The sequence below is a fragment of the Tamandua tetradactyla genome, chromosome 4 (assembly GCF_023851605.1).
Source record: "Tamandua tetradactyla isolate mTamTet1 chromosome 4, mTamTet1.pri, whole genome shotgun sequence".
Classification (NCBI taxonomy): domain Eukaryota; kingdom Metazoa; phylum Chordata; class Mammalia; order Pilosa; family Myrmecophagidae; genus Tamandua; species Tamandua tetradactyla.
The window spans coordinates 35,214,507-35,240,238 of NC_135330.1; the positions used below are offsets into that span (position 1 = coordinate 35,214,507).

General features: G+C 35.0%; 1 protein-coding gene across 1 annotated transcript in view; it reads right to left on the minus strand.

The window, feature by feature from the left end:
* Positions 1-25,732, minus strand: part of ACBD6 (acyl-CoA binding domain containing 6) — a 319,330-nt gene that overhangs the window by 204,512 nt on the left and 89,086 nt on the right. Inside the window, exon 5 of the mRNA XM_077157162.1 lies at positions 10,853-10,958. Within this exon, the coding sequence (XP_077013277.1) occupies positions 10,853-10,958 (106 nt within the window). The remainder of the gene's footprint in view (positions 1-10,852; positions 10,959-25,732) is intronic.

Consider the following 25,732-nt stretch of genomic DNA (forward strand, 5'->3'; position numbering starts at 1 on the left):
GGAGTTCTGCCGGTTGAAAAAAAAAGACAGGAGAGAGAAATCAGGAGGAGGGAACAGAACTGAACACTACCAGTAAGAGTAATATAAAGAATACAAAAAGAAAGCGGGAAGAGAATATATAGATATGACAAATAAAATAGAAAAGATAAGATGGTGGATTCAAGAAACACCTTTTCAGTATTAACTGAATGTTAACAGACTAAACTTACCAATTAAACGATACAGCTTGGCAGGATAGATTAAGAAACATAATCCAGCTATACGCTGTTTACAAGACACTCATCTTAGACACAAGGATATGAACAGATTGAAAGTGAAAGGATGGAAAAAGATTTTCCATGCAATTGCAACCAAAAGAAAGCAGAAGTACCTATACTAATATTGGATAAAACAGGCTTTAAATGTAAAGACATCATAAGAGGCAAAGAAGGACACTATATACTAATTAAAGGGTCAATTCAACAAGAAGATATAACAATCAAATGTTTATGCTCCCAATTAAGGAGCTCCAAAGTACATGAGACAGACATTGGCAAAACTGAAGGGAGTGACAGATGTTTCAACAATAATACTAGGAGACTTCAATACAGTAATCTCCTCTAGATAGAACAACCAGACAGACATCAAGGTAACAGAAAAGTTAAATGACTTGATAAATGAATTAGACCTGACAGACATACATTGGTTATTGCACCCCAAAGCACAAGGATATACATTCTTCTCTAGTGCTCATGGAACATTCTCCAGGATAGATCTTATGATGGGCACAAAACAGTCCTTATAAATTTTAAAAGACTGAAATTATTCAAAGCATTTTCTCTGTTCACAGTGGGATGAAGCTGGATCTCAATAACCACCAAAGAATGAGAACATTCACAAAAATATGGAGATTAAATAAACACACTCTTAAACAACCAGTGGATCAAAGAAGAAATTGCTAGAGAAATCAGTAGCTAACTGGAGATGAATGAAAATGAGAATACAACTGATCAGAACTTACGGGATGCTGAAAAGGCTGTGCTGAGAGGGAAATTTATTGCCCTAAATGCCTATATTAAAAAACAAGAAAGAGCAAGAATAGAGGACTTAACAGCACACCTGGAGGAACTTGAGAAAGAACAGCAAACTATCCCCAAAGCAAATAGAAGAAGAGAAATAACAAAGAGTAGAGCAGAGATAAATGAATGGAAGAACATAAGAACAACAGAAAGAATCAATAAAACCAAAAGTTGGTTCTTTGAGAAAATCAATAAAATTGATGGGGCAATAGCAAGGCTGGCAAAGTTACCACAGAACCTGAATAAATAAAAGAAATCATAAGAGGATACTATGAACAACTATACACCAAGAGACTAGACAACTTAGATGAAATGGACAAATTCCTGGAGACACACAAACAAGCTATACTAACTCAGGAAGAAGGAGAAGATCTCAATAAATCAATCACAAGTAAAGAGATTCAATCAGTCACCAAAAATCTTCCTATAAAGAAAAGCTCAGGGCCAGATGGCTTCATAGAGGAATTTTATCAAACATTCCAAAAAGAACTAACACCAATTCTGCTCAAACTTTTCCAAAAAATGAGGAAAAAGGAACACTACCGAATTCATTTTATGAAGCTAATACCATTTTAATACCAAAACCGGGTAAAGATACTATAAGAAAGCAAAATCATATGCCAATCTTCCTAATGAAACAGATGCAAAAATCTTCAATAATTTATTAGGAAATTCAATCCAACAATGCATTTAAAGAATTATATACCATGAACAAGTGGGGTTTATACTAGGACTGCAAGGATGGTTCAATGCAAGAAAATCAATTAATGTAATACAGCACATTAACAAATCGAAAGGGAAAAATCACATGATCATCTCAATTGATGTTGAAAAAGTATTTGACAAAATTCAGCATCTGATAAAATGCTGTTTCTGATAAAAACACTCCAAAAGATAGGAATCAAAGGTAACTACTTCAATATGATAAAAAGGGAATATAAGAAAAACGGATAGCCAGCATCATACTCAATGGAGAGAGACTGAAAGCTTTTTCCCTGAGATCAGGAACAGGCTAAGGATGCCAATTGTTACCACTATTACTCAACATTGTGCTAGAAGTTCCAGCTAGAGCAATCAGGCTGGACAAAGAAATAAAAGGCATCCAAATTGGAAAGAAAGATGTAAAACTCTCATTATTTGCAGATAATATGATACCACACTTGGAAAATCCTGAGAAATCTACAGCAAAGTTACTTGAACTAATAAACAAATTCAGCAAGGTGGAGGGATATAAAATTAATGTGCAAAAATCGGTAACATTTCTATACACTAGCAATGACTGAGCTGAGGAGTCAGTTAAGAAAAAAATTCCATTCAAAATAGGAAACAAAAGAATCAAACACTTAGGAATGAACTTAACTAGAGAAATAAAGGACTTGTACACAGAAAACTACATAACATTGCTAAAAGAAATCAAAGGAGATTTAAATAGGTAGAAAGACATTCCCTACTCATGAATAAGAAGGCTAAATGTAGTTAAGTTGCCAATTCTCCCCAAATTGATCTACAGATTCAACACAGTACCAACCAAAATTCCAACAACCTACTTTGAAGATTTGGAAAAGCTAATTACCAAATTCATCTGGAAGGGAAAGAGACCCCAAATAGCTAAAAGCATCCTAAAAAGAAGAACTAAGTGGGTAGATTAACACTCCCTGACTTTAAAACCTATTATAAAGCAACAGTGGTCAAAACAGCATGGTACTGGTACAAAGATAGAAGCATTGACCAATAGAATAGAATTGAGAGTGCAGAAATAGATCACCAAATCTATGGTCAACTGATTTTTGACAAGGCCCCCAAATCCTATGAATTGGGACAAACAGTCTTTTTAATAATTGGGCATGGAAAAACTGGGTATCAATAGTCAAGAGAATGAAAGAGGACCCCTATCTTATACCCTACACAAAAATTAACTCAAAGTACACCAAACACCTAAATATAAGAACTAGCACCAAAAGTTTCCAGGAGAAAATGTAAGGAAACATCTTCAAGACTAGTAATAAGAGGTAGCTTCCTAAACTTTACACCCAAAGCACAAACAACAAAAGAAAAAAATAGATAAATGGAACTTCTTAAAATCAAATCCTTCTGTACCTCAAAAGACTTTGTCAAAAAGGTGAAGAGGCAGTCAACTCATTGGGAGAAAATATTTGGAAATCACATAATAGACAAAGGTTTGATTTCTTGAACATACAAAGAAATCAAACAACTCAACAACAAAAGAACAAACAACCCAATTATAAAATGGGTTAAAGATATGAATAGACATTTTTCTGAAGAGCAAATACAGATGGCTCAAAAGGACATGCAGAGATGCTCATTTTCATTGGCTCTAAGGAAAAAGCAGATCAAAACTACAATGAGATACCACCTCACACCTATAAGAATGGCTGCTATTAAACAGGAAACTATAAGTGTTGGAGAGGATGTGGAGAAACTGGGACACTTATGTACTGCTGGTGGGAATGTATAATGGTGCAGCCACTATGGAAGACTGTTTCGGTTCTGTAGGAAACCAATATCAAGATGTCCTATGACCTAGCAATAGCACTACTTGGTGTATACCCAGAAGAGCTGAAAGCAATGACACAAACAGACATTTACACACCAATGTTCACAGCAGCATTATTCACAATTGCCAAAAGATGGAAACAAACCAAATGCCCATCAACAGACGAGCAGATCAACAAAATGTGGTATATACACACTGGGGACAACCAAAGCAATAGGCTGAGTCCCCAATCTTGGGGTTTGTTCATATGAAACTTAACCCCACAAAGGATAGGTCAAGTCTACTTAAAATTAGGCCTAAGAGTCACCCCCAAGAGAACCTCTTTCATTGCTCTGATGTGGCCTCTCTCTCCAGCCAACACAACAAACAAACTCACCACCCTCTCCCTGTCTATGTGGGACATGACTCAGGAGTATGGACCTTCCTGATAATGTGGGACAGAAATCCTAGAACGAGCTGAGACTCAGCATCAAGGGATTGAGAAAAATTTTCAACCAAAAGGGGGAAGAGCGAAATGAGACAAAATAAAGTGTCAATGGCTGAGAGATTCCAAACAGAGTTGAGAGGTTATCCTGGAGGTTATTCTCACGCATTAAATAGATATCACCTTGTTAGTCAAGATGTAATGGAGAGGCTGAGGGAACTGCCTGAAAATGTAGAGCTGTGTTCCAATAGCCATGTTTCTTGAAAATGATTGTATAATGATATAGTTTTCACAATGTGACTGTGTGATTGTGAAAATCTTGTGTCTAATGCTCCTTTTATCTACCTTCTCAACAGATGAGTAAAACATATGGAATAAAAATAAATAATAGGGGGAACAAATGTTAAATAAATTTAGATTAAAATGCTAGTGATCAATGAAAGGGAGTGGTAAGGGGCATGGTATGTATGAATTTTTTTCTGTTGAATTTTTATTCCTTTTTCTGAATTGATGCAAATGTTCTAAGAAATGATTATGATGATGAATATGCAACTATGCGATGATATTCTGAATTACTGATTATATATGTAGAATGGAATGATTATATGTTAAGAATATTTGTGTTTGTTACTATATTTTTTAAAAAATTTAAAAATTTTAAAAAGAAATTTTTAAAAAATGTGGTACACATACATGATGGAATATTTTGCAGGAGTAAGACAAAATGACGTCCTGAAGCACATGACAAGATGGATGAGCCTTGAGGACATAAAGCTGAGTGAAATTAGCCAGACACAAAAGGACAGATACTGTATGATTCCACGTTTATGAACAGCATAAAGATATAATCAGAGGCTTATAATATAAGAATATAGGGGACTTAGCGATACAAAGAAGCTAGAGATGCGTGAACCATTAGCTAATGAGGCTGAACTCCAATATAAGGGAATAGATAGGAGTGAAGGTGGTTCTCTAGTAGGTCTTAAGTAATATTACTATATTGAAGATGAACAAGATTGAAAGACCTATATGTCCAACTGATTAACACTAAAAACATGAATTAGTTCTCAAAAGAATTACTTCAGAGATATATATGATTCTTGTACAAAGAGTGTTTAAGTCCAGGGTACATAGCTATTGCATGCTATGAGCTATGTTCAAAAGGAAACCATCATCCCTCTCATCTAGGGACATTTGATCTTTGATAAGGCAGTCAAGCCAACTCACCTGGGACAGAACAGTCTCTTCAATAAATGGTGCCTAGAGAACTGGATATCCATATGCAAAAGAATGAAAGAAGACCCATATCTCACACCCTATACAAAAGTTAACTCAAAATGGATCGAAGATCTAAACATTAGGTCTAAGACCATAAAACAGTTAGAGGAAAATGTAGGGAGATATCTTATGAAACTTACAATTGGAGGCGATTTTATGGACCTTAAACCTAAAGCAAGAGCACTGAAGAAGGAAATAATAAATGGGAGCTCCTCAAAATTAAACACTTTTGTGCATCAAAGAACTTCATCAAGAAAGTAGAAAGACAGCCTACACAATGGGAGACAATACTTGGAAATGACATATCAGATAAAGGTCTAGTATCCAGAATTTATAAAGAGATTGTCCAACTCAACAACAAAAAGACAGCCAACCCAACTACAAAATGGGAAAAAGACTTGAACAGACACCTCTCAGAAGAGGAAATACAAATGGCCAAAAGGCACATGAAGAGATGCTCAATGTCCCTGGCCATTAGAGAAATGCAAATCAAAACCACAATGAGATATCATCTCACACCCACCAGAATGGCCATTATCAACAAAACAGAAAATGACAAGTGCTGGAGAGGATGCGGAGAAAGAGGCACACTTATCCACTGTTGGTGGGAATGTCAAAGGGTGCAACCACTGTGGAAGGCAGTTTGGCGGTTCCTCAAAAAGCTGAATATAGAATTGCCATACGACCCAGCAATACCATTGCTAGATATCTACTCAAAGGACTTAAGGGCAAAGACACAAACGGACATTTGCACACCAATGTTTATAGCAGCATTATTTACAATTGCAAAGAGATGGAAACAGCCAAAATGTCCATCAGTAGACGAGTGGCTAAACAAACTGTGGTATATACATACGATGGAATATTATGCAGCTTTAAGACAGAATAAACTTATGAAGCATGTAATAACATGGATGGACCTAGAGAACATTATGCTGAGTGAGTCTAGCCAAAAACTAAAGGACAAATACTGTATGGTCCCACTGATGTGAACCGACATTCGAGAATAAACTTGGAATATGTCATTGGTAACAGAGTCCAGCAGGTGTTAGAAACAGGGTAAGATAATGGGTAATTGGAGCTGAAGGGATACAGACTGTGCAACAGGACTAGATACAAAAACTCAAAAATGGACAGCACAATAATACCTAATTGTAAAGTAATCATGTTAAAACACTGAATGAAGCTGCATCTGAGCTATAGGTTTTTTGTTTTTTTTTTTTTTGTCTGTCTGTTTGTTTGTCTTTTTTTTTTTCTTTCCTTTTTTTTTTTTTACTATTATTATTTTTTTTATTTTTTTCTCTACATTAACATTCTATATCTTTTTCTGTTGTTTTGGTAGTTCTTTTCCTAAATCGATGCAAATGTACTAAGAAATGATGATCATGCATCTATGTGATGATGTTAAGAATTACTGATTGCATATGTAGAATGGAATGATTTCTAAATGTTGTGTTAATTTCTTTTTTTTCTTTAATTAATAAAAAAAATTAAATTACAAAAAAAAAAACGAAACCATCAGCACTACCACAGGAATAGCAGAGGTAAATAACGGGGAGGGACAAGAGTTAAGAGGAGGTTTATAGATATAACCTGATATTTAGAGATAAGAATGAAGCCAAACAGGTTGGAGTTAAAGTAATTCAGAATATAGGGGTGAGGAAGACAGTGTCTGTATTTTAGAACCATACACACTCTTTGAGAGCAATGGAAGAAAGCTTTATTTGGTCTGGAACTGAAATTTTCTAATTCATAAACTAATTCAACCTATAGGTATAGTTTAATTGAACAACTGAAACACAAGAAGCACAGGATAAGAAAGAGGTCCTTTAATCCTATATAGAGTATTGTAATGCCTGGATACATCCTACAGTGTAATAAGCAGATTATCAAAAATTATTGGCAAAGTCCCCTAAGAGATGGGGGAAAGAATATGGAACTATTAAACCTTACCATCAAAGAATCCCCTGATACTGTGTCAAAATTTAGGGACACCCAAATCAATAGGCCATGCCCTCAATCATGAGGCTTACTCTTGTGAACCTTATGTAGGTAGCGAAGAAGCTTAGACTACCTAAGAGTTACTTCTGGAGGATCTATGTTGTTGCTCAGACATGGCCTCAGTCTTTCTAAGCTCAACTCTGCAAGTGAAATCATTGCCCTCCCCCTTACATGGAACATGACATCCAGGGATGAAAGTCTCCTTGGAGACATGGGAGATGACGCCCAGAAATAAATCTAGAGCTGGCACCGAGGGATCAACAATTCCATCCTGACCAAAGGGGATAAAAGAAGTGTAATTAATAAAGTATCAGTGGGAGAGAGAGTTTAAACAGAGTTGAGAGGCTACTCTTGAGGTTGTTCTTATGCAAGCTTCAGTTAGACATTGCTACCTGTCATAACCTGCCAACGCCCAACCAGGACCATTCCAGCCAATCCTAAACAACACCTAGGGCAGTGTTCTAGTTTGCTAGCTGCCAGAATGCAATATACCGGAAACAGAATGGCTTTTAAAAAGGGTAATTTAATAAGTTGCTAGTTTATAGTCCTAAGGTCGAAAAAATGTCCCAATTACAAGTCTAAAGAAATGTCCGATCAAAGGCATCCAGGGAAAGATACTTTGGCTCAAGAAGGCTGATGAAGTTCAGGGTTTCCCTCTCAAGTGAGAAGGCGCATGGCAAACGCAGTCACAGTTTCTCTCTTGGCTGGAAGGGAACATGGCAAGCAAGGCATCATCTGCTAGCTTTCTCTCCTGGCCTCCTGCTTCATGAAGCTCCCCTGGAGGCATTTTCCTTCTTCATCTGCAAATGTCACTGGCTAGTGGGCTCTCTGCTTCTTGTGGCTATGTCATTCTTCTCTGGCTCTCTCTGAATCTCTTTCATCCTCCAAAATGTTTCCTCCTTTACAGGATTTCAGTAACTTATCAAGACCCACCCAAATGGAAGGAGGCATGTCATCACCTACTCCAGCTTAACAACTACTCTTGATTGGGTTACATCTCCAGGGAGGTGATCTAATTACAGATTCAAACATACAGTATTGAATAGGGATTATTCTACCTTTACGAAATGGGATTTAGATTAAAACATGGCTTTTCTAGGCGACATACATCCTTTCAAAGCAGCACAGGCAATTATAGAATTCCACAAGGGTTCCAGGCACTAGAGTAACTTTCCAGAAACCTACAACCTCCAGATGGGTCCCTGGTCCAGATATGTTCTGAAACCTAGCCCAGCCTCTCCAGAACATCAGATAGTTCCATCTCCCTACCCCATATTAGTGACAGACCCTTCCAATATCAAATATTAAGAATTGCCATAGCCCAAACACCCCTAAAGAGAGGGATGGAAAAGATCAAAGGTGATGGTGGAGTTAGACAGGATTTAACAAATGAATATGAATGGTGAATCATTAAATTGACATCTATTTTAGCCTCGAGTACTTCAGAATAGCTTGAAGTAAAAACCTAAAATTGTGAAATTGTAACCCATGTCCAAGCCTGAAATATGTTCTACAACTAATTGTGGTGTTGTACTTTAAAATTTATAGCTTTTTTTGGTATATATGTTATTTTTCAGAAAAAAAAGAAGGAAAAAAGTTTATTGTGATCATAAAAAAATACTTAAGCCCTCTATCCTCCTATATTCTGGAGCAGCTAGAAGGAAAAATATGAGAGGATATTATGGTAGCCCATGACAAACTCTGGGATCTGTCCTATAACTACTTGTTGAAGTGTGCTTTGAAAACTATCGCTTTTTTATTTCTTTGCTTGGTACATATGTTACACTATACAATAAAAAAAGTTAAAAATCAAAAAATAAAATGAAAAACTAGTAACACAAAAAAAATTAAGTTAATACCTTCATTTTAATAAACACTCCTTAGTACCATCTCTAGTTGGTTAGCTAGCTATTTATCTACCTAAACGGTGTTTCAAACTTCCATCCTTTCTATGCACGGATATCAGGAAAAATGTCCACCAAGTGTTATTTCTCACTGATGGAACTTGGGGTTGATTCATTGCTTTCGTCTTTGTATTTTTAAAAGCTAAAAAATTATTTTATAATGAGCATCTATTATTTAACAAAACAATAAAGTTATTTAAAAAAAAGTAAATTAGACTTTACATACAAAGCACAAGCAACAAAACAAAAAAACAGATAAATGCAACTTAATTAAAATTAAAAACTTTTTTGCAGCAAAGGACTTGTACATTGTTGTTCACAGTGGCATTATTCACAACTGCCAAAAGATGGAAGCGACCCGTGTCCATCAACTGAAGAACAGATAAATAGTGTGGTATATACATACAATGGAATATTATTCATTGTGTAAGAAGGAATGAAGTCTGATACATGCAACAGTATGAATAAATCCTGAAGACATTGTGCTGAGTAAAATAAGCCCAACCCAAAAGGACAAATACTTTTTTATCTCACTGATATGAAATACTTAGAATAAGCAAACTCAAAGAGTCAGAATCTAGAATACAGGTTATCAAGGGAAGGGAAAAAGGAGTTAAGGCTTAAAATGGACAGGGTTTGGGTGGGCCATTCTGGCTCAGCAAACAGAGTTCTTGCCTGCCATGCCGGAGACCTGGGTTCGATTCCCAGTGCCTGCCCATAGGAAAAAATAATAATAATAATACAGGGTTTATATTTGGAATGAGGGAAATGTTTTGATAATGGATGGTGGTAATGGTAGCACAACACTGTGAACATAACTGACAGCACTGAAATATATATCTGAATGTGATTAAAAGGAGAAATATTAGGTTGTATATATGGTAACAGAAAAAAATTTTGTTTAAAAATCCATGGAACTGCAGCGAACTGTAAGTTAAAGCATGGATAACATTTAATAGTACAATTATAAAAGTGTACTTTCGTGAATTATAACAAATGTTCCAAACCAACACAAGGTGTTAATAATAAGAGTGGTATATGGGAATCCTGTATTTAATGCATGATTTATTCTATAAATCCACAACTTCTCTAATGAAGAATAAAATGGATTGGTAAATTTTGCTCCTTTTAAACAATCATAATTTAGGGACAGTTTAAGCCCAATAGGTGAGCAGTTTTATTCACAAAACAAATATCTAAGTAATCTCTTATTATGAAATAATTTATTATAGGATTTCATTAAATAGTGGGCCCATATTTTAAATTACGGTACTGGATTTACAAATATTCTGACACATAGTTTTCTAGAAATATTATTACTGGGCTAAGTACAATATACCTGTTTAAGAAGGCATGATAGAAGATGCTAATGCTATTTATATATATATAAGATTTTGATATCATCTATAGATCCCAATTGATACCACAAAACAATTAAAAGCTATTTAACTATTGGTACTTTCAGCTAGCAACTTCTACAACATGGCTAGAAATATGTTGGATTCATACACAGAAAATATTTAAACTAGGCGACACCATCTCATTTAGATATTCTGACTTGTCTTAATCATAGTATATTTTGAGCTTTAGTTCACAGACTTGCCATACAGAAGTAGACATTGGGCACAAGAACAAAGCAGAAGAAAATAATGAACAGGATATGCTTTCATACCTCTTCATCTTTCATATTCACATCCACTTTTTTTGATGTGATGGCTTTGGTTATATGGTCAATGTTGTTTTCCCTGCAGTAATCAAATATGTTTTTGTCTTCTTCCCTAATTAGAGTAAAAAAAAAGGTGTTGGCTTATCAGGTAATACATAAAAGTCACATTTTTTAACACAACCTCTTTGCTACTGACATAGACGTTAATGGAATCTCTATTTTGATAAAAATTTTTTAATGAGGAATAATAGATTTTTGATAAGACATAATGCATTTGACCTCTGAAAAGACTGAAATTCTTAGCAACTATAATCATTAAGAAGAACTTTACCAGTTTTAACAAGTTATACTAGTATACTAACATAACATCACGAAGTAGATTTTCTCAGTGCTTTCTTTCCCCAGTTATTTTTACAGGCTTACAGGTACATATTTCTTCTGACTCAGAACCTGCAATTACAGCATTGCAGTGAGATCACTTACTATTGTCTGTTCAGAGGTACCCAAAGGTCAGGACACAGCTTACTACTTATGTTAAAGAAAAACTGAATAAGTTGACTTTTATACAGGTTTAAAAAATGCATATGCTAAAGTAATTTTCTTAAAGAAAAGATAATTAATTAGAAAACAGGAAGTTTCACAAAATTCAGAATCTTTAATGAGACAGTAGAAACAAAGACTGGAAACAAAATCTTGGAAGCACACTGTCATGGTTAGGAACAGGTGTCAACTTGGCCAAGTTGTGGTACCTGTTCATCTGATTGGGCAAGCGCTGGCCTGTCTGTTGCAATGAGGACATTTCATAGGATTAGGTCATGATCACGTTAGCTACATCCACAGCTGATTCCATTTGTAATCAGCCAAAGGGGAGTGTCTTCTGCAATTAGTGATGCTAAATGCAATCATGGGAAGCCTTTTAAGGAGGACTCAGAGGAGACAGGTTGCATTCCTGCTTTGGCTGGTGAGCCTCTCCTGTGGAGTTCATCCAGGCCATCCACTGGAGTCATCGGCTTCGCAGCCTGCCCTGTGGATTTTGGACTCTGCGTTCCTACGGTCACGTGAGACACTTTCATAAATTTTATATTTGCAAGTGTTCCCTGTTGATTCTGTTTCTCTAGAGAACCCTAACTAATACACACACTATGTATGTGGCTCTGTTCTAAGTATACTGCATATGTGAACTAATTTAATTTTAAAAACAACTTCACTTTACAAATGAAGAAACAGGTAAGAAGAGGTTAAATGGGTTGCCAAATGGTACTATATTTATCAGTGGAAGAACCAGAGCTAAAACCCACTCAGATAAGATGACTTTTTGTATAACACATTTTTCTATCTTGACTAGTCAGCCTCAGTCTATTCCAGAATCTAAAGCAGTTCTTAACATGAGCCCTATAAAATATTATATAAAATTGCAGGTATGGACGCATGTGTATTTTTCTGGGTGTGGGGGTTGGAGGACAGCAAAGCTACAATTGGATATTCAAAAAGACTAGTGACTCTATTCACTGGGAATATTAACAATGAAAATGCCCCATACGTGGAATGAATTTTCTGGACAGGCATAAAAGAATGTATTTTGAGTTCCAAAATTTAAACTAGTGCATTTTATAAACTGCAAGGCCATGGCTTCCATTCATTAGAAATCAAAACACCTGGTCATAGGATTCTTTATACCTTAAAAGCCAATTTAAACACCTTATACCCTATAAAAAGTTATTTCCAGTCATAACTCATTGTCTTAAAACACAGTGCTTTGACATCAACCATTTAAAACCTTTTAAAAATTTGATGTATTTTATTGAGTAGGGTACCGGGGCACTGTTGATAATAGATGTAAAGATAAACACTAAAGTTTGCCATATAAAATCTGCATACCATTAACATATGGTAGAATTTGATCCTTATGAAGACCTACAAGAATACAAAGGAGAAAGAGCCAGTTTCAAGCTGGAGAAAATAAGGTAGGTTTCAAGGAAGAAATCATGTTTAATAGGAATATATAGTAACTTGAAAATGTGCTGTTTTGCAGAAGAGAAAATGTGTTTGCAGATCACTTATTCTGTAAAGAAAATAGGGACGTCTGAGGTCAAAACCCCAGAAAGTTTTATTTTTCAATTAGGGCTGCATACACAACATTAAATGTATTTAATCACCACCAAAAACACTGTTCCTTGGGAAGTGTGCACCCACAACCCAGCATGTAAACGTTATTCATAGATGACAATACTTTCTGAGTGGTCCCTCTTCCTGCACCCAAATCCCAAATATGCATGTATACCTTATCCCATAAACAGTAAATGAGAAAACCTAGTACAAAATTATTTAGTTTTGTATTCTGCTTAATATATTTTCAATGTTTTTTATATACATCATTTATATCAATTATTTTCTTTTGATATGTGAATTTTTTTGAAGGGCAAGGAATGTTTGCTCATCTAAATAATGTACCATCTGTAGTTTATCATTCCTAATATGTCAGGCATATAGAGGCATTTATTTATAAGGTATCAAGGTACAGGATGCAATTTAATTTAAACATCAAAAAGAGAAATTCGATAAAATACCATACATGTGCTACAAAGTTGAGTGACTAATAAAAAAAGTGCTACTTTAAGGGCTTAATAACTAAATATAGATTTCATTCTCCCCGCTTCCACCTTCCTAGTTTTAGCTAATGCGCCAGCAACCCATCTTTAGACAATGTCACCACCTAGTGGCCAAAATGGAGAAATGTCTAGAGCAATATTCCACACATCTTTTTCAACCTTCCCCCAAAGGTTAAAGATTTGTACAGTGTACAAATCAAACAGCTCACTTACCTTCTCTACATTTGCCTATTAAGAGCTCTGCAGGGGACTGAATCATGTCTCCCACAAAGAGCATATTCAGGTCGTAACCCCTAGTTCTGTGAATGTCAACCCATCTGTAAATAGAAATAAATTCAATTCTTTTGAAATGTAAGGGAACACATTAACTTAATATGTTAAGTTAATAACATAACTTAAATAATGTTATTAGTTAAGGTGTGCCCAAACTGGATGAGAGGGGCCTTAATCTAATGTGGTTGAAGTCCTCATAAGCAAAGGAAATTGGACACAGAAAGAGAAGCCATGGGGAGCAGCCTGAAGCTGGAAGTCAACAGAACCTGGAAGATAAAAGAGAAGATGCTGCCATGTGCACTGCCATGTTACAGAAACACCAAGGAACCCCAAAGACTACCAGTCAGCCAGAAGATACTGACCCGAAGAGGAAGCAAGCCTTGTAACTTCTGAAACTATGAGCCAATAGATTTCTGCTGTGAAGCCAACCCATTGTATGGTATTTGTTTTAAAAGATGAGCAATGAAAACAAGCAAAATATATTCTTCCATAGACAATCTTTCCCTCTATATCCATAGATATCTTAAATGAAACATGTGCCAATGAATCCAATCATTATGGAATATAACAGAGCCTCAATAAATGTTATTGCCTTCCACATCGTCTCACTTTATCCTCTTTTCTCTTATGATTCTTATCCAGTTATCTTTCTTTCTCCTCATTGAATATGAATCAGAAAATTATTATATTACTCCTCTATGGATGAATATGAATTATGTTAGTGATGCTACCCTCAAGGATGCCTCACAATCTCTACAGTACAAGGCAGAAAGTCTCTCTTTAGACTACACCAAGCTTTCTGAAATAGACAGAAAATACGTTTATATACATGAAGGAAAAGATCACTGGCTTTCTTTGGAATTCTTTTGAAATGTAAGACACATTATGGGAAAGAAGAAGGGTATTTAAGTATGGTAATCTTTTATCTAAGCTCAAGATAGATTCTTGCCCATTCCTAAAATGATTATCCACATGCCTTTCTTCACAGACGGCATTTTTCCATTGAAATGATATTTTAAATGATAGTCAGGATTCATGGCAAGCCACCTAAAATCCATTTAACTACAATTTCTCTACCTCATAGGATTAAATCACATTTATGGGTGTAGTAGTTATATTCAGGCATCAACTTGGCCAGAGGATGGTGCCCAGTTGTTCTGTTGCTATGGACTTAAATCATCAGCATGTGAATTTCATCTATGGCTGATTACACATGCAGTGGGCTAAGGGGCGTGCCTTCCACAATGAGTGAGGCTTTAAAGGAAGAGTCAGGAAAGAGAAGCTCAAGGTGAGCTGGGACTCAGACATTCGAGCTGCAGAAAGGAACTGCCCCAGGGGAGAGTCATTTGAATCCAGGAGCCTGGAGAGAAGCCCAACAGATATTACCATGTGTGTTCCCAAATCAATAAAATTTGTAACTAAATAAATTCCCTTTAAAGAAGCCAGTCCATCTCTGGTGTACTGTTTTCCGCAGCTTTAGCAAACTAAAACATGGCGCTAACGCAGAAATCTAACTATGAATAGATACATTCAATAAACACACCCATCAATTAAAATACGTATTGTGTGACTTGCAATTATATATAAAATACAGTATTCTGTAGACTATGAATAAACATTTACTGAATGAATGAAAACAAAGAACAGTAAGCCAATATTTACAGAACTATAAACAAATGAATGCATTAATTTCTCAAACTAGGAAATGTATACCTATGGGCTCTCTAGATACACAAAGATCTTTAAAGGGTTATCTAGGTGCGTATAACTTTAAATGAGTTTATTTCTGGCTCAAATTCCAAATATATTCTTTCCTAAACCGATCGACCTGAAATATATATGGTATATATTTTATCACCATTCTCTTCTTCCACTTTCCCTTTGGTCCCTTTCCTCTTCATTGATCAAAGAAAGGCATATACTTCTCTTCTCTTTACTAAGGTATACATCTAGGCAGGATATGCAAGACTTTACTACAATTTAACAAAAATGACCATTAATTAAAACTGTCATTTTTTGTGCTTAAAAGTACTTATATATACTAAGAAAGATTTGGGAAAAATCAATTCCAGGTTGTACTGCCCCAGGATATAAAATAATCCATGGTGCCAAATAAACGTACGATTCTGGTGAAAGACTGGTGTTAGGAAGCTTGCTGTAACTGAGGTTGGGGGATGGAAGAGGTGAAACAAACAGAATAAAAATTAACTTGTTGATAAACTCTGATTCTAGTAATAAGTAATAGTCATTTGATAAATCAACTATCCTTAAAGCCTCACCCATCTCATTAAGAGACACTTCCAATAAAATTTACTTATGTTTAATGAAACATGTTGTTTTTGATTAACTGTATAGAAAGAGTAATTTTAATGATAACTCTGAGAAAAAGTCTAATGCTTAAAGTTTTGGGGTCACAGAATATTAACTTTTGAAATTTTGAATTTAAACACATACTTCTGTGGCAGAGAATTATGATGGCATGCTAAGACTACTGAAAAACTTATTATTACTTAAACTTAAAATTATGTAAGAGATGTGGAATAAAAGGGAAAAAATGCAAAATTCCTAACTCTTAAAGAGCTTGTTTATATATATATATATTTTTTACTATTATTTAATTGTGGTAACATATGTACAATCTAAAATTTCCCATTTTAATAACCTTCAACCACACAATTCAGAGGCAATAATTACATTCACAATATTGCACTATTCTCACCACCATCCATTACCAGAACTTTTCTACCATTCCAAACAAATTCTGTACCCATTAAGTATTTACTCCCCATTCCTCCTTCTCCCCATCCCCAATATTCTGTACTTTACTTTCTGTCTCTATGATTTTGCATATTCTAGCAATTGCATATGTGGATCATAGAATATTGGCTCTTTTGTGTCTGACTTATTTCATTCAGCGTGATGTCTTCAAGGTTCATTCATGTAGTGGCATGTATTGGAATTTCATTCCTTTTTAAGGCTGAGTAATATTCCATTGTATGCATATACCACATTCTTTTGGTGGGTGCTTGGGTTACTTCCACATTTGGCTACTGTGAATAATGTTACTATGAACATTCATGTACAAACATCTGCTTGAGTCTCTGCTTTCAATACTTTTTGAGTACTATACCTTAAAGTGGGACTGCCAAATCATATGATAAATCCATGTTTAACTTTTTGAGGAACCACCAAACTATTTTCCACAGTGGCTGTACCATTCTACATTTCCACCAACAATGTAGGAAGGCTCCTATTTCTCTGAATACTCATCAGCACTTACTTTCCGTTTAAAAAAAAAAATTAGTAGCCATTCTAGTGGGTATGAAGTGGTATCTCACTGTGGCTTTGATCTGTATTTCCCTAATGGCTAATGATGTTGAGCATCTATTCATACACTTTTTGGTCATTTGTATATCTTCTTTGAAGAAATGTCTACCCAAGTCTTTCACCCATTTTTTAATTGGGCTGTTTGTCTTTTTAGTGTTGATGTGTAAGAGTTCTTTATGTAATTTGGCTATTAAGCCTTTATCAAATATATGGTTTTCAAATATTTTCTCCCATTCTGTAGGATGTATTTTTACTGTTTTGATAATGCTCTTTGATGCACAAACGTTTTTTAATTTTGATGAAATCCAATTTATCTAACTTTTTTCTTTTATTACTCATGCTTTTGATGTAAAGTGTATGAATTGAAGGTCCTAAAGGTATGTGTATGTGCTCTCCTAAGAGTTTCATAGTTTCAGCTTTTATATTTAAGCCTTTGATCTATTTTGAGTTAATTCTTATATATGATATGAAGTAGAGGTCCATTTTCATTCTTTTGCATGTAGATATCCAGTGTTCCAGAAATATTTGTTAAAGGGACTATTCTTTCTCCACTGAGTGGGCTTGGCACCCTCATCAAAAATCAATTGGCAGATGGTGAAACAGTGGCTCAGTGGCAGAATTCTCGTCTGCCACGCCAGGGACCCAGGTTGAATTCCCAGAGCCTGCCCATGCCAAAAAAAAAAAAAAAAGAAAAAGAAATCTATTGGTCACACACACCTCACTCTCTCTAAGCTGAACTCTGCAAGTGAAATCATTGCCCTCCCCGCTACGTGGTACATGACATCCAGGGGTGAAAGTCTCCCTGGCGACATGGGAGATGACGCCCAGGGATGAGTCCAGCCCTGGCACCATGGGATCAACAATTCCATCCTGACAAAAGGAGGAAAAGAAGTGTAACTAAAAAAGTATCAGTGGCTGAGAGAGTTCAAATAGAGTCAAGAGGCTAGCTACTCTGGTGGTCACTCTTAAGCAAGCTTCAGTTAGACATTGTTACCTTGCCAAACCCCAGCCAAAACCATTCCAGACGGTCCCAAAGAACACCTAGGGCAATAAATAAAATTCTATAAAGATTTCATGGACTACGGTAACTTTCCAGAAACCTGCAACCTCCAGATGGGTCCCTGGATCAGATATGACCTAAAACCTAAAGGGCCCAGTCTCTCCAGTACATCAGCTAGCTCCATCTCCCTACCTGATATTATTGACAGCCCCTTCCAACATGGAAAAGTTAGAACGGCCATAGCCCAAATACCCCTAAACAGTGGGACAGAAAGATCCAAGGTGATGGTGGAGTTATATATTATACAGAGAAGGCAGGGTTTAACAAACAAGTATGCTGCTGAATCACTAATTGATATTTCTTTTAGTCTCCAGTATCTTACAGCAGCTAGAAGTAAAAACCTAAAGTTGTAGAACTATAACCCATACCAAACACTGAACTCTGTTGTACAACTAATTGTGGTGCTGTGCTTTGAAATTTATTGTTTTTGTATATATTTTATTTTTCAAAAAAAAGAAAAAAAAAGTCAATTGTGATAATAAAATACCTATTCCTTCTAACCTTCTATATTCTGGAACAGCTAGAAGGAAAAATCTGAGAGGATGGTATGGTAGCCCATGACAAACTCTGGAATCTGTCCATAACTACTTGTTGAAGAGTGCTTTGAAAACTATTGCTTTTTTCTTTCTTTGTTTTATATATATGTTGTATTATACACAAAAAAAAATCATAAAAAAAGAAATCAACTGGCCACTGATGTGTGGGTTTATTTCTGAACTCTCAATTCTATTCCATTTGTCTACATATCTGTACTTGTGCCAGTACTATCTTGTTTTATTTCCTGTAGCTTTGTAACAAGTTTTGACATCAGGAAATGCAAGACCTCCAACTTTGCTCTTCTTTTTCAAGATGGTTTTGGCTATTCAGGGCCCCCTGCCTTGTTATATGGATTTGCTGACTGGCTGTTCATTCTGCAAGGCTGCTGTTGGAATCCTAATTAGGATGGCATTAAATTTGTAAACTGCTTTGGGTAGTACTGACACCTTAATGATATTTAGTCTTCCAACCCACAAACACAGATTATCTTTCCATTTATTTAAGTCCTCTTTAATTTTCTTCACCAGTGATGTGCAGTTTTCTGTGGACAAGTCTTTTACATCCTTCATTCAATTTATTGCTGGATATTTTAATCTTTTAGTTGCTACTATAAATGGAACTTTCTTGATTTCCTTTTCGAGTTGTCCAATGCTGGTGTACAGAAATACCACTGACTCCTGTGTATTGATCTTGTACCCTGCCACTTTGCTCAATTCATTTATTAGCACTAGTAGTTTTCAAGTATTTTCAAATCAAAATCATGTTTTTAAAAGTAATCTTTTTATTTTGATACCACTGATGATTCACATGCCATTGTAAACTCTGTAAGTTCACACACAAAGAGAGCCTCTGTTTACTCTTTGCCAAATTTCCCTCACTGGCAAACTGTTCATATATTTTTTAAAAACCATCATCATTATAATACTTAGATTTCACTGAACACATTTTAAAAAGTGATCCATTCTTAAAATTTCATTATTCACAAAATGTCAGAAATTACATCCTTTGCAATTACTTAAACTTTTAATGAGACAGTTTAGATGTTATCGTAAAAATATAAAAGGAACATAGATTTCCAAACTTCTTTATGGGAATACAACAGCAAAATGTTTTCTTGCTCTAACCCACTATTCTATAAAGTGGAGTCCCAAAGGAAGTAGTGAGCTACCAAACCAAGCAGGATCAGAAAAGGTATTATGGAAGAGCTGACATTACAGTCTAGTCTTAAAGGATGAACTGAGAAATCACCCAACTTGTAAGGATTCGGAAGAACTGGAAGAGAAGGAAAGACAATGAAAAGAGGTATTTAGGGGAACTATACACAATGTGCTGGGTATGGTAATGTGCTGAAGTTAGAGAGGTAAGCAGGACAACAGATCGCAAAGAGCCTTGGCACACTATATATGAGTAACAAATGTAAGTTACAAGTCAGCTGGGGGGAGGTTACATGGGTGGTTCAATGGTAGAATGTATGTCTGCCATGCACCCACCCCATTACAAAAAACAAACAAACAAACAAACAAACGTTGGAGCAAGTCAATTGGTGAATGAAGGGAAATAAGATGGCCTTTTTAAAGTTTAGCAAACTAAATAAGCATCTAATACTAGGAGAAAAAATGCCTCCTACATAGAATTGGAAAAGCTTCTAGATCCAACCTTACATCTAAAAATAAAAATAAAGACCCCCCCCCCCAAAAAACACACAAAATAACAATTATTATCAGTAAGAAGCATGGTTAGCAATGAAGCACAGAAAAAAGAACTGTTAATAAGATCAATTGTGAACACTGACCAAAGGAAAGAAACAATCTGAAGACAAAAAGGCATTCAGAGGTACTTCTCTGTGGGCAGTGGGGATGGTAAGCAGAGTAAATGGCTCATAAGGCCCCATTAAGACCTTGGCTAAAGCAAAACGGTTCTTCTATTGTTCCATTTCCATATTCACAATCACCTGATTATTAATTTGTCCACTAGACTCCCCAGTACCCAAAAGGGGAAATCCAGAGTACCCAAGCACTTAGATTACCAGAAAGATAAACTCTACTGGAAATAAATAAGCATTTTAGTTTATACTTCAGTTTCAGATTAATTTTATTTCTGCTACTCTTGTCTCCGAGTGTCTGTTCATCTATGGGTCTCTTCTCTTGACCTGCGAAGCTGAACAACGAGCCCTGATCCTTGGTAAATTTGCAAAAATGCCACTTAGTGAAGAGCCTTAGGAGTCTATCTTTCTAGGATAAAGCCTAAACATTGTGTTAAAATTCAATAGTACTGCTGGAGAATATTGCTTCTTTATAGGAAGTTAAATTCCTATTTTCTCTGTTGAATGTATGACTAGAAGTTGTTATTCTGAAAGGTCAATTCTGCACAACTATAATGTTAGAAAGTCATGCTGTCATCTCACTGATCTCTTTAATTATAATTTTCTAGTCTCTATTGTATTTGGCAAAGTCTAATGTTGATTCTTTTTAATATAATCTTTTTAAATGTCTTCATATGGATAAACCATCAATACTTTTGAAGTTGAAATAAAAATGTAAAGAAAATATCTTTGTATTAAAAAAATTAAAGTATGTTTTAATTTACAGATATAAAAAAATTACATAGGCATATTTTAATTTTATCTACAGTTGCTTCTATCCCCAAAAAAGAAAGAATCAATTCTAACTCAAAGGTTTTTAGTGAAACTGTTTTAAAGATTACTTGGGAGGAGCGAAATGTGCAAAGTCAACTCTTAACTAAAGGACTAAACAGTAAGTCATGGCTTTCATATTTAGCACATTAAAATTTAATTGTTAATTTCAATGTTGTAAAACTTTGGTCAATTTCTATCTCTATCTTGCCAAACACCATAGATGTAAGCCTACACTACAATTCGCAAGTAAAATATTGCAAATAGTCTGTCCTTTCAGAAATACTTTGGTCATGGTGCTGGAGGAAGCAAGACATTGCTTGGGCAATAATCATGCTCAAGAAACCTTGTCTTCAAATAAATAAAAATTAAGGAAATGCATTTTTGTTGCTCATTGTGTTGTTCTTAAAATAATTCTCAAAATTCTAGGTGACTTTAAATAGACATTTGGAGCCCAACAACTTAACTCATATCACTGATTCAAAGACAAACTCACATTTTAACAGGTTCGATGGATCTTTTAATTTGAAGCATCTTATAATTTATGGCATTTTTTATTTCTCAATGTTTTTTATTTTATTTTATTTTTTTACATGGGCAGGCACCGGGAATCAAACCCGGGTTATGGCAGATGAGAAGAGAATTCTGTCTGCTGAGCCACCGTGGCCTGCCCTCTTAATGGTTTTTAAATAATGATGCTCTTAAAACCAATGATGTCTTAGAGTCACTGAAATAATAAGGTAGGTTCAAAATACTCAGTGCTAAATGAACTAGTAAATGACTGAAGGAATTCATATATATTGAGAATCACAACTCTCCCACTCACAGTGCTATTATATCTGCAACTGGTTTCAGACAGTTTACAGAAAATAACCAGTTACCTTTCCTCTTTCTTGTTAAGTGTTAACAGTAACATCTTCTACCACATAAGAAGTATTTTCTGACTATATTTACAGTGGACTTAGTTTTAGGACTAGAAAAATTTTAAAGTCCTCAAATAAAACATTCCATTTATTATATTATTTAAATTGATATGAGTCCCTTCAAATGAAATCACCTGCATTTTAACATATTTTTCTCACATTCCTTCAATGCCCCCAGATACTTCTTGTAGATAACTAGTTATACCGGAAAAGTTATTTAACCCTGATACGTACCTGGTTACTAAAAACTTTTAAATTCCTAGTCAGTAAAATGCATTTTTACCCCTTAAAATCTGCTAAACTCTAAACATAGTTGATTGAAAATTCCTGAAACCTTAAGGGACTATAAGTAAAAACATTGCCAAATTCTGATCAATCCCTAGAAAATCAGTTGTCCTACATCAGAAAAATCTATAAAATCCCTTTGCTAACAGGCTCTACAGAGCCTGAGTTATATTCTCAACCATTAAAGTTAAGTTTAAAATCCATAAAAACAACTAACCCAAAGGAAACATCATCAGTGTATTGAGAAATGAACAACTACAGTCTCAAATTTTACCTATGAAGCATATTTTAAAAAGCACTAAATGGAAAAGAAATTTAATTAAAATTTTAAACTGAAGATATTCACCATATTAATATCATAACAACTCTTATACACAATCTCATTAACTTGAAGACACAATGATTCCTCAAACATTTTAAGAGTCAGTATAGTGCAGTAATTAAGAGCAGGGCTACTAACTATGTGACCTTGGGCAACTAACCTAACATCTCTGTGTCCCAGTTTCTTCATCTGTAAAATAGAGATTACAGGGTTATTCTGAAGATTAAGTGATATAATCTATATAACAAACCTAGTATGCTTACCAGCATATAGTGAGTGACCAATAAACGTTAGGTGTCATTATTATTATCTTAGGAATTTAACATGTAAGCAGGGGTCATTTCTCATATCTCTACAGAACAATATCAATCAATTAATCTAATAAATAACAGACCTTCAGAGAGGTAAAAATAAGCCAAAGTGGTGAGAGCAGAGTGAACAAGAAGAGGAAGTAGTATTAGATGAAATAGACAGAGGCCCTTTAAGACACATTAAGGATTTAAAAATTGTATCCTAAATGCTATGGGAAATCATTAAAAGGCTTTAAGCAGGAGAGTGATGTGACGACCTGGTCTGAGTCATAAATCTGGGGAGAAGACAGACAATAAAAGAAGTGAGGAATCCAGTTGTGAAACCACTGTAGTGTTCACGCCAAGAAATGATGGTGGTTTAGAGCAGTAATGGGAATGCTAAAGGAATGATAGTAGTGATAATGAAAAGTAGGTGAATCTGAATTATTCTAGAACATGAAAAAATAGAATCTCTAATATATTAGGGGATGAAGACTAGAGAGTAGACTTCTATATAGATAGATATAAGAATGGCATTTTATACATAAAATACTGTAAAAAATAGTTGATACATATAAAATTTTTTTAACTAGTTGATACATATATAAATTTTTTAACTAGGTAAAATGTACAAAATGAAAGTGTATATAATACCGTTTATAGAAAGATTTTCAACTTCAATAAACAACTATTTATGAAAATATATAATGTAATCAGCAAGTCCCCATAAGTTGAAAGGCAATGAAATGCAATCAAAATTGCTTGCTTTCAGTGTTGAAAGAATAGCTGATAATAATTAAGTGAAAATATAACATGATTTAGTCTAGTATGCAATGCTAACATCTTTGCTAACACTTCTAAAATATCTTTCTTTTCTCTAAATGCATCTGCAAAGTAAAACATTTATTTATATTATTTATAGTACACATACTGATTTTTACATTATGATATAGCACAATCATAAGCATCTTCATATATACATATACACACAACATACTATATAAATAAGTCTATTTAGCACTTCACAAGTACAATATACAGGTAAGGACAGAGGAAAGACAGAAGGGAAAGATTAGAAGAAGGACTAAATGGGAAAGAGAAAACAAAGTGAGGAAAAAAGGAAGTAGAAGTAGGAAAAAAAAAGAGAGGACGAGAAGGTGGTTTTAGGTGATGAATAACCCCTTACTCAGAAAGGGCAATTGATGTGCAAACAGGTGGATTTGCCTATATGCTTGGCTGGCATCATGCCGCTGAACAAACAAAAACTAAATGAAGCACGTTAGAAAAGGGTGAATATGGGAGCCAGGAGACTCTTACAACAGTTACTGTTTATGTCAAGACCCACTTGTCCCAAAGGACCCATTTTCACATAATCTATAATTATCTAATCGCCTTGTCATTCCTGAGGCTCTCCTGGGCACTGCAAGAGGAAAAGCTCATTAACTAAATCTTTTCTCCTCTCTCCAGCCACCCATGGCTTTTAATTGCTTGATGTGTTATTATCTAGGAGTGCACTGGGATCATTTTAATAAGAAAGGGGGGTAGAGAGGAAGAAGGGAGCCATGAGTCCCTGAGGTATGCTCCACAGACAAACCTTTGCTTTCTCAATTATTTATGCCAGCTGAGGTTTTACAGGCTGAATGAATCCATAACTCAAGTTCATTCTAAACAGTCAGATTCTCAAGGGGGAGTTGCCCACTTGCCTATACACACTTGTGTAGTCCGCAAAGAATAACCAGAATGTAACAAGACATATGTCATCCAATTCATCACCTATCACCAAAGTGTTGAGCATAGGCGACACAGTGAAATAAGGAAGGATTATGCTAGCACTAGCCAAACAGATGGAGGGGAAGCAGGTTAATCTTTTTAGTTCTAAGGGCAGTGGTGTCAATGGAAGAGCAGAGTCCCAAAAGGACTTTGCTTATTTAAAGCATAAAAATCCAAATATTCACATTATAAAACATAAAATGTATATGACATACTCTTGAAGCTTCAGAGTCTTTAAAAGATTTGTTAAAAAACAGATTCCTATCTAACAATGTGATTTGACACTTAAATAAAAACTAAATGGAATTTTATGTCATCTTTATAAATCATAATAAAACTATATATAGTACCTTTTTCTCCAATCACACCTTTTTCAGGAAAATTTCAGAATACCATTTATGCTTTCATTCAAATTATTATATTAAGAATATAAATTAGAGCATAAAACAATCACTTTCATTCTAGTTTTCCTACAGATAAACTCTTCTGTTTCATAATCAGAACTAAATAAGAGCCAACGGGGATATATTTTAATAATTCTTTTCAAAATTCATTATTGTTTAAAAAGTAAAACTTCATAAGTCAACAATGAAAGCATCTCTTTAAAATTCTACAGGCTTTTGCACCTGACCACAAGCAATGACCTCTGGTATTTTCTGCCCAAACAGTTCATTTGTCTCACGGAACAACTAATCAATTCCAGAGCCCATCAATCATTTTAGTTGTATACTAGTCTGGTCTTGCTTAGAGAAGATCCAGATGGCTGCTTGTATAAGTGGGATTAATAAAATTCTGATAGATTACATGGCAATAAACTACAAAACATTACAGGGATGATCAAATCTTACTGCAGGTTGG